This window comes from Antedon bifida, chromosome 5 (genome assembly GCF_963402885.1).
Source record: "Antedon bifida chromosome 5, ecAntBifi1.1, whole genome shotgun sequence".
NCBI lineage: Eukaryota > Metazoa > Echinodermata > Crinoidea > Comatulida > Antedonidae > Antedon > Antedon bifida.
In genome coordinates, this window is record NC_136230.1 from 7,752,230 (window position 1) to 7,771,730 (window position 19,501).

General features: G+C 31.3%; 1 protein-coding gene across 1 annotated transcript in view; it reads left to right on the top strand.

Annotated features, from left to right (window-relative positions):
* Positions 1–19,287, top strand: part of LOC144842938 (glypican-5-like) — a 36,393-nt gene extending 17,106 nt beyond the window's left edge. Inside the window, exons 5-7 of the mRNA XM_078699555.1 lie at positions 8,107–8,236; positions 16,559–16,763; positions 18,472–19,287. Coding sequence (XP_078555681.1) covers positions 8,107–8,236; positions 16,559–16,763; positions 18,472–18,836 — 700 coding nt within the window. The 3' untranslated portion in view covers positions 18,837–19,287. The remainder of the gene's footprint in view (positions 1–8,106; positions 8,237–16,558; positions 16,764–18,471) is intronic.
* Positions 19,288–19,501: the final 214 nt, after the last annotated feature.

The window sequence follows — 19,501 nt, forward strand, 5'->3', positions numbered from 1 at the left end:
GACCATTTCTGACTATTCAACTAATCAAGTCATACTAACAAAACATTGATGAGTGAACGCAAACAACGTTGACCAGGCCAAATCAAATTCTTGTCTAGGACACCAGGGTCTTTGGTCAGTTGAGTGGTTTTCCAGTATTATATGCGATATAACTAATCCTGCTGTGTTTCAATTTAAATAATATTTAGGAAGTCAATTGAATAAACATTGTCAGGTCATCTACCTTTAATAAATTTAGGCTATGTTGTCTGGGTCAATTTGACCGAACAGTTGGTGTTCGGTCAATCATAATGAGACGTTGGACAACCATTTAGTGTGTTTGAAGTGTTTCCAAACAAACACTATACTGTACTTTGATACTTCATCAGAGTTCAGGCCTTGTGATCCCTGTGTTCTGTTCTTTCCATTTCTGATCTGTTGCTTAGGTTAGTATACAGTAAGTGCCTATTGCAATAGACACCATTTGGCTAGAGGGTTGATACACTTCCACTTGCATCATTAAATTGTTTTGGGTCAACCCAGGTGTAAAGTTAACTGGGGTTACAAGCCTATAGCGGTTATTTTTGGGTCATTCATGTTTTATTCATGCTGTGTTTAATAAAAACCTGTTGAGAAATATTTTCAATACCTTATACAGGAGCAGAACTTAAGTAAAACTAAGTGCATATAGTAGCTTTTTCATTCATTCACTGCTCATGTCTATCCTAGACACCAGACACCATGCTAGTCCACTGAGCTAGTTTTAGCCAGTGTAAGATCCAGAAACAACACAATTTAAGAGCCATTGTCTGTAAAAATCAAAGATTTGGTGGCAGATGTAAAAAAATGGATTTCTCTCAAATTTTTACCATGAATAGACATTTCAATAAAAAGCATATCTACAACATTCATTTTAATTTTTAGCCTCCGTTGCCATGACAACGGTCAATTATCCAAATTTTGATGTTTTTGCCATTTTTCACAGCTTTTCTATAGTGAAAAAGTACAAACTTGTATACTTATTTTAATCAAAAATACTTACAGTATACAGTTTTTGTTTATAGCAGTGTAAACAACATGTATTGAGTTCCATTTAATGTAGAAAAAAAAAATTTACAAAATGGAGTTTGGTTGATACCATTATTTTAAAAAGGGGTGTTTTTAAAAAATATTTTTTTTATAAAAGTATACCTCATAAACGTACCTATAACTTCCAAAGTGGTGTTTTTATATCAATGAGGTTTTCTAATTTGATAGTCAATAGGTTTGTCAACAATAATCACGAAAAAAACACGGGGGTAAATTTCGTACATAGGTTTTGTGTTGCCAGGAAAATACGAAAAATACAAAAAAATACAAACAAAATATCAACAAACAAAACACATGAAACACAATTTAAATATGGCTAATCTAATAATAAAATGTATATGTGGCTTGTCATAATGCTACTTGAGTCATACAAATAGTTTAGATAAAATAGGAGAATGTGTTGCCAGGTTTATTTTAAATAATTGCCAGAAAAACAGTATTTTGCATTGAAATATTTAGTTGATGGAAAATAATGTTAAACTTTGAAATAATTGCGTCAATGGTTTTTATAAATTTGTACATATATTATTTCTATGTGTAACTAAGGAAAGTAATTTAAAAAAAAACGTAAAAAATGGCGTTTTTATGAATACAAAGAATTGATTGCATTTGTAATTTTTCTCAATTTTACTTCTTAGAGAATGCAGTTCTAATAATCTTAAAGTGATTACAAACTTGACCTTGTAAATTCATTAATTTTGAGGTCAAATGAGGTCAACATATTACCATAGTAACTGTTTCTATGCGAAAATATTTTTAAAATAAGGGGTTTTTCATAAATACAAACATTTTTTCTACATAGTTTTACATTTCTACTTTTTTCCAAATTTACTTTAAATACTGACTCCTAATAATCTCAGAAAGAAAGTCTTGACAAATCTGAATAAAGGTAAAAAATTGACCTTTAGTGTTATCTTAAACCTGTTTATGTAACTAAGGATAATTTTTTTTAAATAAAATATGGAGTTTTCATGAAAAAAAAAATTATATTTTACATATTGAGGTCAAATGACAGCAGCATTTTACATAAAGTGCATTGTAGCAACTGTTTCTCTACGTAACTTAGTACAATATTTTTAATATGGGGTTTAATGACTATAAACAATTGATTACATAGCTTTACTACTTTTTCCCAAATTTACTTATCTACTGAATCCCAGAAAATGTCTGACCTTGTGAAAGGGTCATTTGTTGGGTCAAATTATTTCAAAATGTATTATTTATGTTATCTTAGAACCTGTTTCTATGCGTAACTAAGGATAATTGTTTTTTTTAATACAGTTGAACCTCTCGTAAGTGGCCACCCTCAGGACCTGGAAAAGTGGCCGCTTACGGGCGGTGACCCCTTACGGGAGGTTCTGCCGATAAAAGGCTTAAATCACGTATTATGGCTATACACGATATTCTTAACGAAACGAGCCTCTCAATTTTCCAGCTAATTGTATTATTTATAATCAGGTGGTTTAGTATTTTTTAGCATTTTCAGACAAATTTTAAAAGCTTTTATCATATGAAAAATGGTCGGTCAAAATCTGTGTAGTTTTCTCATTTCTTCACAGTAATGTTTTTAAACCCGCTTCGAAATAAAGCTAATATATAAAGAAACATGGACCTCTAATTCATAGGTCCATGCAATAAGTATCACATTTTTCGAGTGGCCGCTTACGGGAGGTCATTTATCATACAAAAAATCTCATTTTTAGTATAAAAAGGTGCCCGCAGCTGCTTACGGGAGGCCGCTTACGGTAGGTACCAAATGCACTAATTAGATAGGAAGAACAAACAGGCTTTTCAAAGTGCGTCCGTTAAGGGAGGTGGCCGCTTACGGGAGGTGCCCGCTGTAAATAAAATATGGGGTTTTCATGAATAAAAATAATCACAGAAGAAAGTCTTTACGAATATGACCTTGTAAAATGGTAAAATGCAAATAAGGCATGCCTACGAATACGAATACGAATAGAACTTTATTGCAATCAAACGAAAGATTGAAGTTTAACAAAAGCGTTTCACTCAGAAAAATAAAATGCAATATACAAATATAAAAGACATTCAGAAATGTAGAACCTACAATCAAAACATTAAAACAAAATTACAATTAAAAATCACTTATTATAAAAACAATAAATATAAAATTCAAATTGTTAAAGACATAGGCCTGCTAATAATCTACAAATTAAAATTTGTATAAGATAGGTATGAAAAATCTAAAGAATATTTAGTTACCATAGTAACTGTTGCTATGCATAACTAAGGGAAATTAAATAATTATCAGATAATTATTAATTAATAATTAATACTGCATCCAACCATCACAGTAAAAAAAATATAGAATTTCAATTTAAAACCAATATTTAATATAAAGTGTGATATTTTACATGCTGACCTTAAATGAAATGAAATTTCACATAAGGGCTTCAATATTTGTTATGTAGCATTAACATACCTGAGTATATCATTGACTTTTGATTGGTTCAATTTTGGGGAGGGGAAAGTGGTGGATCCAGGAGTTTGAAATAGTTAGGGGGTTGGAGGCGACGGTCTAAAAACTTAACTTTATGTCCTATCTTTTGCATTGCAATTTTTAACTTGGGGTGGGTGGGGGCTTGGAGAAAGGGGGAGGGGTGGGATGGAGGAGTTTAAATCCGTATATTGGTTGGGGCGATGGTAGCGGCAGTGTGGGTGGTGCTTGAATGCATGCATTTGACACTCTATAGTGGATGATCGACCAAAGTGTTGCAGTTTATCTTTTTGTGTTTATTGTCGGGGTAGGGGGGGGGGGGGGGTGGGTGGTAGTCGAAAGTGGTGGTGGATGGGCATGTGGGATCTGCTTAGGTTAGCAAATAAAAGAAGTAAAAAAATGAAAGAGGAGCTTCAAAATAAGAGAGGAGTAATCTGTTGCAAAGATTAAAATTCACAACGATCTGATAATTTATTCAAATTTCCAGAGGAAAACCTATAAAATGACATTAAAACTGGGAATTACTGAATCTATAAATAAAAATATTGTTTTTTTTTCTCACAACACAACTAGAACTATATAAAACATTAAGAATTTTTCTGACCAATGAGTTTCAAATCAGAGAATCAATAGAAAATAAAATGTTTTTACTAATATACCATGTTTTTTTAAAATAAAAATGCCCATGTTTCTCGCAACATTACTTGTAGATTTTTAAATTACCCCAGTATTTTATTTTAGAAATCAATTATTAAACATTAGAACTACCTATTTGTAATATATCAGCTAAAAAAATACACCACTTTGGGCGTTATGGTGAAGTAAAGTTTAGTTGCATTTAACAATTTAAAAAAAGTGAAAAACACCCCTTTTTAAATAAATGGTATCTCCCAAAGTATGAAATCAAAAATTTAAAAAAAATATGAAACAGGTACACAATGCATTGTTATTATGCATACACTAATTATTTTTTATAATTAAATGAACAAAACAAAAATATCGTTCATCAAAGTAGTACCAATATCCATTTTAAAAAACCTTAAAAAAGGACAAAATTTGTCAAAAACACAAATTTGGCCGTTGCCATGGAAATATATGTGTGAAATAAAAAATACTTTATATTTGATTTCTCTCAACACATATATAGCCATGTGCAAAATTTGAAAGAAATCCATTTTTTTGAGTCTGCCACTATTTTTGATATTTCTTTGATTCTTACAGACAATGGCTCTTAAAGACTATATTTTCCTAAAATGAAAAACTGAGGCTGTGCATCACCCACTTGCCATTCTACTAGCCCAAAATAAGATAAAAATCATATACATAGTGGAATATTGTATCATCCTAGGCGCACTAGTTAGATTACACAATGATAACATACTGGTATAATTGAGTATCCAAATATTTGAACATTGTTAAAGCCAAAGTTGAGATAAGATTACAAACAAAGTAAATAACAACGAAAGATTAAAATACTTAATTTGCATGACGAATAAACACTAGTAATGTTAGATGTACTGCAAATATATCATGTAAGGGAAATAAAGTATGGTCGAGAATGTCAATGTTTTGGTTGTAGAGAAACCGAAATGAAATGTTGAGAGATTCTCAACCATACCGATTCTATCAAATAATGAACAGATAAAGTTTGAAATATACAATCATATAATGACTTCTCTCACTTTACGTTTTCTTTATACTTTTATCCTGATATTAATAATTAGTAGGGCCTATTATACTGTGTAACCTATAAGACTATACTGATGTTTGATATACATTATCTAGGCCTATAGATCATATTATCATCATCGTATCATTCAAATATCTTTTTTAATGAACCAGAAAACAAACATTATTAAAAGGTTATTAAAACAATAGATATATTATATCTATTCAACCCTGAAACTATAGCTATCGATTTTGTCCAGTAATTTCCTATTGGTTTTAGTCCCATGGTTATTGAAACCCTGATCATGTGACTTGAACAAGGCATCTATTTAAAGAAATGATTTATTCAATAAATTTAGGAAGAAATTCACTAGAAATCTAAAACAAAACCAATTGATCCAATTGATAAATAATAACTTTTATGTGACTGTTAATAAATGCTAAAATTCTTTATATATGAAATGTATTTTTTTATGTTTTTAATGTCTAGTAAGGTTATTAGGTATTAAATGTTAATGTTATAGGTCAAGGCTATTAGCCTAAACTTAAAATGGCAAAGAACAGGATTTCCCACTCCACACTATTTGCAATTAATCAATTGCGCAAAGGTTCTTATTCTCACTAAGGGTCTGTTTCTGCTGCATAACGCAAATTAACTGTTTATTTTAAAATAGATTAAAAATAACAAGACCGCGTTTCTACTCAATTTGTTCTCCGAAATAACCGGTTAAATCAATGGGTGGTCGTTGACAAAAATCGTTAGAATTACCCAAAATGCAATTGGTCCTGGCGGTTAATTCAAACGTTACTGCTGTGTAGTTGACTCGAGGTCAGCAGCTGTCAATCAAATAACCGTTATTTTTTGTTGCAGCTAAAAGTTGCCCAACCATAACCGGTTAAATGGCGTTTTAACATCGAATTAAATGGGTGTTTTTAACCGGTTATTTTGCGCTGCCTTTTAACCGGTTACCACAAATTTGTCCTGTTTCTGCTCCCAAGAAAATGGAGTTAATTTATTCACACCGATTTTAACCGGTAGCCAGTTTGATTTTGTCTAATCTGATTTAGTAGAGGTAGTATATGTGGTCTTATTTACTATTCACACTAGGCTAGGCAATACACTCTTATTTGAAATATTGCTTGTGTTTACATGCACTAGCGTTAAACTTCATTCAATACATACACACTTAAGCAAACTTCATTCAACACACACACACTTAAGCAAACTTCATTCAGTACACACACACTTAAGCAAACTTCATTCAGTACACACACACTTAGCTGATCTGAAACATATCTATCTGGATGTGCCGTAAGTGCCTGGGATGATCAGTTCGCTCATTTATACCTCCCGATATAATTTGTATATATACAGTACCTCTTTTATAACTTCCAATAGGTTCGAGGGTGGCATAGCGCTTTCTAGCATGGGTATATCGGATATGACAGGTGTATTTTTTTGTATTTTAAATTAGAAAAAGCTAAACAATTTTTATTCTAAGTCAAGGTAACTTTTACCCAATTTACATAAGAATATAAGTGTTTTATGTTTATCAACATTGCTATAGAGGGCTGGTGTGTTCTGTTAAAACAATCAATACAAGTTTTCTTATCTTGAGATGAGATGATCATAGGCGGTTCTGTAACCTTGCTGGCACAGGAAATCATAAGCCTACTACTTCCAACCTTCTAACCTGCAACTTTTAATATCCCATCATATTGATTCCAATTTCAATATTTTTTTCCTACCTACTTTTGTTTTGATTTGTCAAAACTGAAAGTTGTGGCAATTGTGAACCTTATTAACATCACAAGTTTTGACTCACACTCCAAATGCTTCTGCTATAGTTAGGTATCATCAGTCCTTATACATAGTCCACAGTCCACACATAGAAATTAAATGGAAATCAACATTTTTAACAAACTATAATAAAATCCTTTGAAATGTTCTACCTGGTAACAGATTATCACAAATTAAAATAAACATTATTGAGATACAAATACAGTAAATTAATTAAAACAATATTACATTAAAATGTAATTAAGTATTCAACAATAAGTTGCCTTGATATGCTGTAGTGTGATATTAGATAACACACTAATTAATTAGTAATTATTAATTAAATAGCAAAAAATACTGCCTTTCATCATAGCATGGAGAAATAAGATCAAAGCAATTAAAGACAAAAATATTAACATTTAAAAACCATAAAATGTTTGTTTTAGAAATAAATGATTATGCTAGGTAAACACTTTGCTATTCACGGTTTCATAAGATTGACTTTTTATTTAAAGACACCTTCCCTACGTTTTTTAGATCTATTTTAAGATCACAAACTATATTTAATGTAAAAATCCCAATCCCAATTGCATTGCGCGCGGATTGATATTTCTGTTTTTCTTCTGTAATTCACCCACTTTTCGATCGATCGTGAGGCCAAAACAAATGGAAGACTCCTAACTTTTCAGCGAAAATACCGGGTTTTCCCCAATTTGTATCAACGGAGTCTGGCAAAAATAGAAAGACAATTAATGTAAAGTAATAATATGTATTATTTTTACAAAACGTCACAAATTGTAGGGAAGGTGTCTTTAAGTTCAGAATAACACAAATATAATAATACTAATCTGTTTTGCATAGAATGATTTAATAGATTTTCAAGTGAGGTGCGGTCACTATTATTGTTTTTGGACAGACAGAAAAAGTCTAAATGATCTTTAGAGTATGCACTTTATACACAAAGTGGTTTCTCATACCATTTAATAATGTAATTAATTTTTCCCATTGTCTGAGACTGATGAGAAACGTGATGTACTTTTTAAGATCACAGAAGAGATAAAGACACCTACATTTTCCGAATGTTTACTTTTATTATTTGTGGTTTAACTGTTTAACCTTTAATATTTCCCAGTTACAAGAAGTTTGTCTGGACTGGTGGTGTCGATCAACAGGCACAAAATTCAGAGGTGAGGTTAACAGGACGTGAGCCAGAGTTGCAACAGACGCAAGATCTTAGTGACAGTCTTCAGCGTATGCGTAAGGTAATTATATGATGAAAATAAGATAATTACAGTTCCCTACAGTAAATGCCCTTTTCAAACTAGATACCAACAGTGGAGGTGATGGTAAATACGCCTAGCCTAGCTTACGACGATTTTTGTCTCAAACAACCTCATGCAACAATCCTGGTTACGGACTTAAGTTACTACTCTAACCATGTTGAATATTATGAAAATTGGAAAAATTAACATTACACAATTGATATACTTAATATTAACGTCATAACGTTATACGACATTCCCGGAGGTCATTGAACTCGGGCTCTTGTTGATTAACTTCCTTTGTAGAGGACTGTGACTTCCTTTAAACGATAATACTTTTCTTGGTTAAACAATGGGATATTTGTGTGATAGGTATCACAGGATACAATCATCTAGGTGGAATATAGGAAGTGCTCTCAAGATCGTGATGTCATGGGTTTGTGATACCATGTGTATTGAGGAGAGTGTGTCATGCGGGGTCTATTACGCACATTGTCTGTAGTAGACCTACTTTTGAAACACTAGGGTTACTCCATTATAGATGTAGAGAGGGTCTATGCTACAATACTTTGCACATAAATTCTGGATTAACTTTAATTAATTACTAAATTTTAAAAAGCATGTTTTACCGTATCCACCCATAGATCAACACAAATAAGATGGTCCACCATAGAAGCAGATTCTATGGTGACACCATAGATAGGGGAAAACTGTTGAATGAATGATATACAAATAATAGTATTTTTTGTCTGTTATTATCATCATGTCATGTTCTCTGACATATACTGTATTACCGAAGAGGCTTCTTTCAAAGAAAATACAAATAATATTTAATTTTTAAAGATGTTTTAGAGACAGTACCTGTATTTCTATTAATATTATAGACAGGAAATGCTTCCAAAAATTGACTATCGACCTTGCTGATTTCATGGCGGTCCTATCTCAATGCCTTATGTTGAGTCTTTACTATAAAAAGCTATCCTTCACATAAATATAGTTATATCATAGAGGAATAATTCCGCCATGATTATATCATTGGTACAAATACAATTGACTGATTAACCACAAGATAGAAATCTACCACATGTACTGTACCACCATGCAGTTGTGCAATAACAAAACACCCCTACTGATAAATGGAACATGCCTTTGCTTTAGGTCTAAAAGATACCAGTAGGAATCTTCAGTACTGAACAGCTAAGTTTTGCTTACTTGTAGGAGGGCCACAGCTCTGTAGATATCTCACATATTTTGACTGGACAAGTCTATGCCTGACGTCAACATTTAAATTGGAACATTACATCCACAGTTATTTAGTTGTGTAACTACAGAGGCATCTTTTGTTCATTTGTCAATAGTAATTTATCAAAGATGAAATTCTTTTTATTGGATAATTTAATTTTTCTTCTTTTTATTTCATCGCAGGTAAGTTTTTCGCAGGTGAATTTTATAAATAATAGTCATTTCAATAGTTTCCTATTTATTTTTTAGATTTTATTTGAAATCATACTGTACTTCATTTTATATATAGTATATATATTTCAATAATTTGTTTCAGTTGTTATTGGTATGGTACAAAATCAGAATATTTTGTCTATAACTTTTAATAGACACATTTTGCCTACTACTATACAGTATGGAAGTTCTTGAATAGCTCTCCTCTAGTCTTATCTTTTCTGTTTTTGTAGTTCTTTATTAAAAGTCTTATAAATGTTATGTGACAGATCAGGACAGCAGCATACTTCCCATACATTTCGTAGCTTGATTTACTTTGATACAACAGGCAAAAGCAAAACAATAAAAACTCTATCTATAGCACAGTGTTGTTATAAGAGATTACTTGTCACTATACTAAATCATTTAGTATATAAAGTAAGCTGCCTATTCTCTTTAAAACAGAAGTTACAGTATGGTATCTACATTGTTAAAAGAACATCTCACAAAAGTTTACAGGTTAATTGTTGACCCCACGCATGTCCATTTGCCGATTCTGGATTTTTACATACTGTACATTATTATACAGTACTTAGTATTTCTGTTGAAACCATACCGTAATTTTAGTTAGTAAAGCTTGTTGTTTTGTTAACGTTTACCATTTGAATAATCAAACAGATTATACACCAATTCAAAGACAAAATATTGCACAATGTGTTTTTAGATTTTTAACATCATTTATTGGTATTTATAATTTGTAATTGAAAGATTTATTTTTAGAAAATTCATTTCTAAATTTAAACTAAATTATTTGCATTTATTGTCAATGAAACTAATTACTATTATTAATTAGTTACAAACTGACATGTAGGCCTAACGTGTCAATTAATGTTATTAAAGCCTGTTTGCATTAAACAGCTGCTGTTTGGTTTGTGTAGTGATACCAAGATATGCCAATCTGCCTATTCACTACCAAGGTTTAACACATTCTCATTTTAAATATAAATTAAATAATGATATATGCATAATTAAACAGGTACATAGCTCACTCGGAAAGATGTAGATTATACTAGCCTAGCCTGCATGCCACTACTAGCCCGCCCTGCATACAATATTGCTATCCCAAATTAGGATTACAAAACTACTGTTCACACAGTACAGTAAACCTTTTTGAAATATCATCAAAATGCAGAATAAAGTTAGAATTTGGGGCACTTAAAAATTGTTTACTAGGCTTAAAGTTGGCAAGCCCATACACTAACAGTTGGCTAGTACAGTACTACCGTCGAGCTTTGGGTTGATAGTATGACGGATGTTGCTTATTGAACTTTATAATAATTTACAAACTCTGTGCCAACACTTCAAAATCAATGTATATATGAAGAATGATAAACAAATTACCTATTTGGAGGGAAAGAATTCCAAAGATTAAACTAACGTAACCCGATACATTACTACACGTAAAATGATATTTTGTAATCAATTTATTGTTTTATTCAAGAAATTACAAAGTTAAATGAAATACACACTTCGTCGCCTTTCAAGATTAATAAATGATTGGACGAAAGGGCCAATTACAAATGCTCTATTTTAGTACATCTTTCATGATTAGAAATATTAAAAATGATGTTTGTCAATTGTTGTGGTGATTCCTTTCCAAATCAATATACATTGGAATTGGGTGCAGGTGTATTAGATTAGAAGAAAATTGTCCAGAAAAAATATATAAAATAGGGAAAACATAATGAAACAGGGTTGCCTAAAAAGGTGATTACAATTCTGCATAAAACAACAAGTTCTACTTAAAAAGATTTGAAACTGTAGACAGATGAATGACCAGAATTATGAACCACAAACACAATTGAAACTGTAGCGCTGCGTAAACATGGGTGATGTTATCTTAGTACATGAAAACCAATATACAGTGTTTGGGAGTTCAACTTTTTAGTCGGTGACACAAACGTATCTATTGTATGTTACATCCTAAATTGCGTTACCATAAAGGATGTCTTAAAAATGAATATTGTGATGGTACTTCCTAGAACACTTCCTTAATGATGATGGGACCTCACACCCATTCCCTTTTCCCATGATCAATTAAATGAATGATGTTACGTAGAATACTGTACTGTAGTCTGGTAATGTAATAGGGCCTAGTATCAGTTACCAGTTACTGCTAGTAAAGGTCTAATGCCATAAATAGGCAGACATAAAATGCATAAAACATAAAACAAATTAATACTATATTACTGTATGTTGGAAGTAAACAACTTTAACAAATATTAAAATTGCTATTTTACATATATTTTTACTTCTTCAACCTTGCCAAATAGTATATATCTTTATATTTTCTTGCTGGAGTCATCGTCAACAGTTACCGATTGTGAATATCATATTAATAGGCTATCCATCAGGATATCGCTGGATTTAATACAATAGAAAATCCCACACAACAATAGAATATACAGTAAACATAATATAGGGAGGTCTTATATTAGTGGAAATCCTATCAAGACTTTGAAGGTTGTTCTATTAGATAGATAATTAACTTACAAGATGTTAATTCTATAGTCTTTTATCTACAACAGGTTGTATAGGTTTGGTATGAATTACTTTATTATTAATTGTTACACAGTAATATGTTATAAATGGATTTTGCCTGTTATTGATCTGCTAAATTGTTGAATACCACAACACCCTGTGAAATCATTAGTGCCTTCTTGTTGTCAATGGTTCAAAGAGAATGATTTTACTGTATTGCCTCCATTGATAGCTATGCGGTATAGTGAACTCGGATGTTTATTTTGTGGCTATTTTGTCAGTATTTACAACGTGTGTAAAGCAACACAGTTTGTTTGCGCAGAGATTATACAGTAGGTGTGCAAATTCTTCAGGAATCTTCATGAACACAGACAAAGCTTAATCGGGTTTAAGGTTACATTAAAAATAATGTTATTTTCATGTCTGGGGTTTGCGCAAGGTTGCACAGTTTAGCAATATTAAACATTTCTTTAGAATAGGAGGGTATTGTCAGTATTGGCTTTTGTGATGTACCAATATGGTAGTTTAAAAGTCAAGTTGCCCTTTAATTTCAGAATGCTAGAGATTGCTTGAGCCAAATAAATAAATGTTATGATAATTTGTATGTAAAACAATTTTTGCCAAAGAAAACATAATTTTAGGAAGAAAAATAGGTTGTTAATTGTTACATTTTAACAAATTCCAAGTTTATGTATAAATACCAATAATAGTTGGGATGAGTTTCTACGGAAATATCATTGCATTGGTCCTGAAACCTGCTGGGAATGTCTTGGCCACAAAGTTTTCATTCCGTGAAATAATTATGATTAAAATGTTTCAGTAAACAAAGAAATCTTAATGTTTTGTTTTTAAATGTTAAAGGAATAGGAAGGAGATGTTGAAATTGCATTTGATTGGAAGAAAAAATGTTAGAATATCCCATGATGAAATCCTGATCAAAATACATCATTCGAGCATAATACCTCTGAGGATTTTCAGTTAATTACAGCATATTAAGATTCGCCTTAATAAATTAATGTTTTTTGTGCAGATTTCCTAATGTCCTCCAAAACATGAAAATTAAAGGTACTGTATAGTAAATAAAAAGCAAATTTTAAATATGCTATTTTGTATAAATTATTGTATTATGTATAAAAAAAACCAATAAAAATAATGATTTCATTTCCAAAAAGCACAAAGTTACATTTTCCAGAAGTCTGACACTACAGTAAGTGTGCAAAAATGTTTTCTTTTTTAATGAAAGCCAAATTGCTGTCTAGAACCTAGACTATACAGGTATATTCCTGCCACAGTCATCAAACATTATACCTCTTTGTCACTATAACCACAACCTCGCCATGATCCTCTTTTATTGTATTAGATCATCATAATAATACTGTACTTTGGTAGTTTATTTAACATGCAGTTCCATCTAACATACCAGGCCACTGATTCATACACCAGTCTGTAGTCCAACATTCTTCAGACACAGTTGGGGTCATAAGATAGGAAACGCTTTTTCCCTTCGGCAATGCAACAGTGAAATAATATTTTCCCAGATTTAAATTTCATATTTCGAAGATAACAGACTACCTGTTGCCGTAAATTTTCCCCGTTTACAGAGTTTCTTTTGGGAAAAAATGAAACGCTCCCATAATATTAGTATAGTACAATTTTTAAACATTTTTTTTGTAAAATTTCCCATTGAATTATCAATGCTAAAATCTGTTAAAAAATATTAACTGTAATGTTACTGTTTTTGTGGAAAACAACATTGCAAATGACCTAGTGCTGTACTTTTAGGTACAATGACTTTAAAATGGACAGAGATATAATAACAGGCATCACAATGTAAATATTTTGTTTATTTGATACATTGAGTTATGATACAAAAATGGTACAGAAGTGCAACTAAGATTTTGTTATCAGAAAAAAAAACTTAAAATGTATTGTCCCCCCAAAACATGAAAAATGGAAGAAAATCAAACATTTAATAGGTCAATTTGTAGTTAATAAATTAAGTTAAATAAATAATGATTTTAGTTAAATTGAACAAAAAAACAGATTCCTGTCTGTTTTCTAAAATTACACTTTTAGGTTCATAATTGTTTTTATCCATTTTTTATTAGAACAACAAAAAATGTTTACAAATTATTTTTCAGGTGAGCAATACAATATCTTTAAATAAATTATTTTAATGGAGGCTAAGGCAATACCAATTTTCATAGAATTTGTCAGAAATGTAACAAATTATGGTTTCTCTACTAACTAAACAATATATTCTAGCATAATACCTGTAATATTAATTTTTAAAAGAGACAGCTAATAGTAATATTTTAGTGTGCCCATAAAAAAAAATAGGTTAAAGTTATTAGATCATAGGCCTCAATATACATTGTCGTCTTTAAAACATTTATGTTGTAGGCTAAGAGCTTGTATTAGAATTTATGAATTGTGTATAAGATTAAACAGCAAGGCATAGCACTGGATAATTGTTAAAGCAATTCATTTATATTATATTTTTGAGATACATATTGTATAAATCAAAAGAAAATGGTTTTCATTATTTATAGTCAAGTACAGTATTCTGATTCTTTTTATTTTGATAATGGCATAAAGAGAGCAAATACAAAGTATTCTGTAAGTATGAATAAAAACTAACATTATTATCATGTTTACTTACAGTAAACTGAACTTTAATAAGTTTTCTAGAATTAGGCTGATCACCACGCCTATCTCTTCTTAGTTCATCTACAATATGTTACAGTTTCAATTGATATAATATTCCCATCATAAATGATACATTTTAGTTTCTAGTATCTATCACAGTATTTAATGGACTTTCAGTTTTCTTCTTAGTTTCTAAAATTCATGTTGTTTTGCAGTTTTTTTAGAAAGTAAAATAAAATACATGCTTCTATCACATAAATGAACAATATGACAAATTAAAATGATAAAAACCTATGATCTAAATGGGTTGGTAGTACATGGTATTAATTAGTATGTCAAAAGTATGTATGTTCAAAATTCTAATTCTAGAATTCTAGAGTAAACCACTACTACTGTACTATGGTGATACTACAGTATATTATCATCATAAGATCTAAAGTAAACTAACAACATCACTGGCCTGCCTTATATAGGCCTACTGTAGTACTACTGTATCAGAATATCATATTGCACCATAGATATATTATATTATATCTCTATGGTTGCATTATGGTGTTACAAATAAAATCTAAGGAATATTAGATCTAAAGTAAATGCTCAAGTAAATAAGCTTAGAACATCACTAGCCTACCTGGTACAATCTACTGTTACCATTAAGAAAAGAACATATACCTGTACTAAGTGTAGTGTTATACTTCTATAATGTCCAAACATGGCCTGTCTGGTATGTGTGCTTCACTGTTCCACTATGGTGTAGAAATAATTGTACAATCATTTAAGGAAAGCAAAGAAACAAAAGAACAATGAAAACAATAGGCCACAAAAACAAAGAAGTGTGAACAGATAATTACATGATTTGCATAGTAATAGTAAAGGTGAGATACACACTACCATTGGAGATGTATTCACACCTTGGCACCTATTTAAGCAGTGATTTGGTTGTAATGTATTGCAGTGATTTGGATGATCAGGTGTATTGTTAGTAATAGAGCTGAGGAATGGGAAGAGTGGAGAGCATGGGATACCCTAAGTTTATTTGCATAAACCAAATTAGCCTGAGGAATCCAATAGAGTTTGAATACTATCATGACTGTGTAATATTGTAAGTGGTTGCCCAATGTAGTATTTTTTTTTCTAAACCATAGCCCTTCACCAAAAGTTGATTGCTTCCCCTCGTATGACTATTAAGTCAACCTGTTACCACACTTTCTTAGAATTATTGATCGTTACTTACTACTAATCTCGAGCACAGAAATAAACGACAGACGGATTAAACATGAGTCTAAAAGGAAAAATTCAGGAAACAGCCAGTCAAGCCAGAAATCTGTTTTTAACCACTGAAACTTTTCCACCAATTTTTGGTTCATAAAACTAACCATTGTCTCACTTTGATTTGACTGTAAATGATTGACCATTTAAAATCAGATGCCAATTTATTTGCATGAATTCCAAATCCCTTTCTGCAGTGAAATTTAGTAAATTTGAGTTTTTAGCTTCAACGAAAATAATAGTTTCTACCTTTTGAGAAGCAACACCAATCATAGCTCAGGAAAGTGTATGATCAATCATTTTTTTTTTTATTATCCAACAAATTAAATTGAATAAAACGAAAAAACTCATATCATGTCATATCACACGTTGTCGCCATGTTTCCTTTTAACAATGATGACAAATCAACTTTTTTTTTTCTATTCACAGCTGATTTTGACATCATTATCTGAATCAGGTGACAATGATGCAAGTGGGAGTGGAAGCGGTTGCCTTGGTGATGATGAATGTGAAGAGAGTGGCAGCGGTGCTTTTACAACGTCAGTGGTACCAACAGACGAGACAGGTGGTGACTACGTAAAGGTGACCAAAGACACCAACATGATAGGAACAACACAACTGGTAGAACTTGAAGGTAGGATGAAATGTACTTTATAGTTTGTTTTTTTTTAAATTTGACAATATTTTGTATATAAGTCAATGGAGTGAGGTGGGGAAGTAGGCAGGGCAACGGTGCAATTTTTAATCTCAGCATTTGTTCAGTTATGCTTATAACCTGCTTTTAACAAATTATGAAACAATCAAATGTACTGAAATAGACCAGATAGTCGGGTGATTGTAACACTTGACAAATCAAGTGTAACTTTCACCAGATGCTGTGTGAATAAGGCAGCAACAAAAATAGTTGTTTGTTGTTTTTTGTGTTTTAATCTTTCTAATTCATTGAAAGATGTGTGGTTTTTTACGATACTCAAGGGATTAAAATATACTTTACAATACCATACCATGTATAGTTACTGGATTTAGTAGACATTCACTGCTGCTACAATGTTTTTAATAGTCATTTTCTTCTATGATGATTTACATTGCTGGGTGACTAGAGACAATCAAATAAAATGCTTAAAGTCTAACAGAACCAAAATTAAAATATTTTCCAAAAAAAAAAAATTCCTCCTAAATGGAATATATAAATAATGTAAGATGGGAAGTATATGTTCTTCAGGGGCCAATCCCAATTAAGGGGACACCTTAGTAGATCCTGAAGGCGCATCTGTATGCTCATGTTTTGACATATCAAAACCAATGTCCAGTGAAGCTTTCATTTCATATCAATATAAAGTCATGACAATTGGAATGTCAGTCTTAGATGGACAGCGACATATGTATCCTCTTTATATTACACTTAATGGCGACATTACAAATGTCATCAAAGTGCAGAGGCCTCAAAAGCTTAGCATGGTTCATACATACAATATTTGTTAGGAAATACATAATCATTTATTACTAGTTTTCTAATTTTATTAGGTTTTCTCGGTCACATTGCGAAATACATTCAATTATTATTAATAAAAAAAACTAATGAGAAATATATTAAAAAATGGACAGTTTATTTATCAGTATATAGATCTACTTTTTCTACAAATATTGTATTGTGTTTTCTACAAATATAAATTTAATATCTTTTTTATACAACTATACAAATATAGAATAATAATGACTGTATGCATTGTAGTTCAAACAGAAATTCCTTTCAAATTTCTAACTGGAAAATAAATAATAGGATCGATATGAGTGGTGCTTTAAAGCAAAGAAATATGTTATGAATATTTAATAGTAAATACTGTACATTGTAAGCACAACAAAACTAATTGTAGAACAACAAAGAAACATTTTTATTGGATCGCTGAATATATAGTTCAGGTATAAAACTATCACATGCAGACTAGTACACTTCTGAACCACTCGTCTGTGTAAATTGGCCTTAATAACCCAGTTTACAGGCCTGAAACAACCCCGTGTACAGGCCTGACATGGGTTATGTATCCTATAAATATGTATGTAAAAATATTGTATAAGCCTCAATCTGGAACATGATATCAAATTATAGTGAACAATATAGTTACAGTAATCAGTTATCCTTGCAAACCCAGTTTCAACATAGATATATTTTATACATGAAAATCCAAGCAGAATATTCAAGGTTCAAATCTTGGTTGGGTAATTTTTTCTCATTCATACAGATTTTCTCAGCTTGAAATTAACCAATTTCCAGTGTATCACTGAGCGGTTACTATTTTCGCTTTGCCTTTTTATACCAACTACATTTTTTCTTTCTTCTTCAGATACCACAACTGATTCTGATTTCTCGTTTGAAAACACAAATGATGCTTCCATGACAACTGTAAAACGCATGACAACTGTAAAGCGCATGACAACAAAAGACACTAGCACAATGAGACCGACACCGACAGCAGTCAAAGCAACAACTGAGCGCTCAACAGAAAAAGTGACATCGAAACAAACGACAGAAAAACCTAAGCCAAAAACCACACACCCATTTAGTACAAACAAGTTTATACCAACAAAACAAGTAACACTAAGAGCGGAGGTAGATACACAATTAGGTGGTGGAACCGGTGTTGGAACGCGGTTATCGGTTGTCTGGACGTTATTGATGGCAGCAGCTGGTCTAGTACTTCTATTATAATCTAAACAAACTTTATATCCTGTGTAATAAATACCTACCAAAACATAACCAATTACTAGGCTTTGAATTATGTTTGTTTGTGGAAATCGTTTCCTTCATGGTGTAACACTAACCACAGTCTAGATTTGGTTAATAGTCTGGTTGTATATCAGATCATGGATCTGAACATATAGAAAGCCTATACAAATTTCTGTAAAGAAATGACTGGACTGATTATAAAACATATTACCAAAGAAAGGTCTAACTTATAGCTACAGGCATATAAGCATTGTGGATGGGAGACGGTCGAGTAAAGGAATGGGAGAAGACACAATAAGGGTTGGGAGAAGACACAATAAGGGTTGGTATAAGACCCAATAAGGGTTGGGACCAATAAGGGTTGGAGACGAGTTAGGCATAGACTCGTCCTATTGAAGGTAAGCGGACACTAATGAGTTTTGTAGATTTTAAATTAAGTTTCATCTCAAATATTTTATTTTATCTGGTTGTATTTTAGTGTAACGCATTTATAATTATTAAAACCCTATACTTTTAAAACAATTATATTAAAGAATTAAACAAAAAAATTGTAAATGTTGGAAAATGTTTCCATTTTTTTATCAGTATTTGCTTAAGAGACATAAAAATCGCATTTCTTTAATATTTTTATACACATTTATACTATT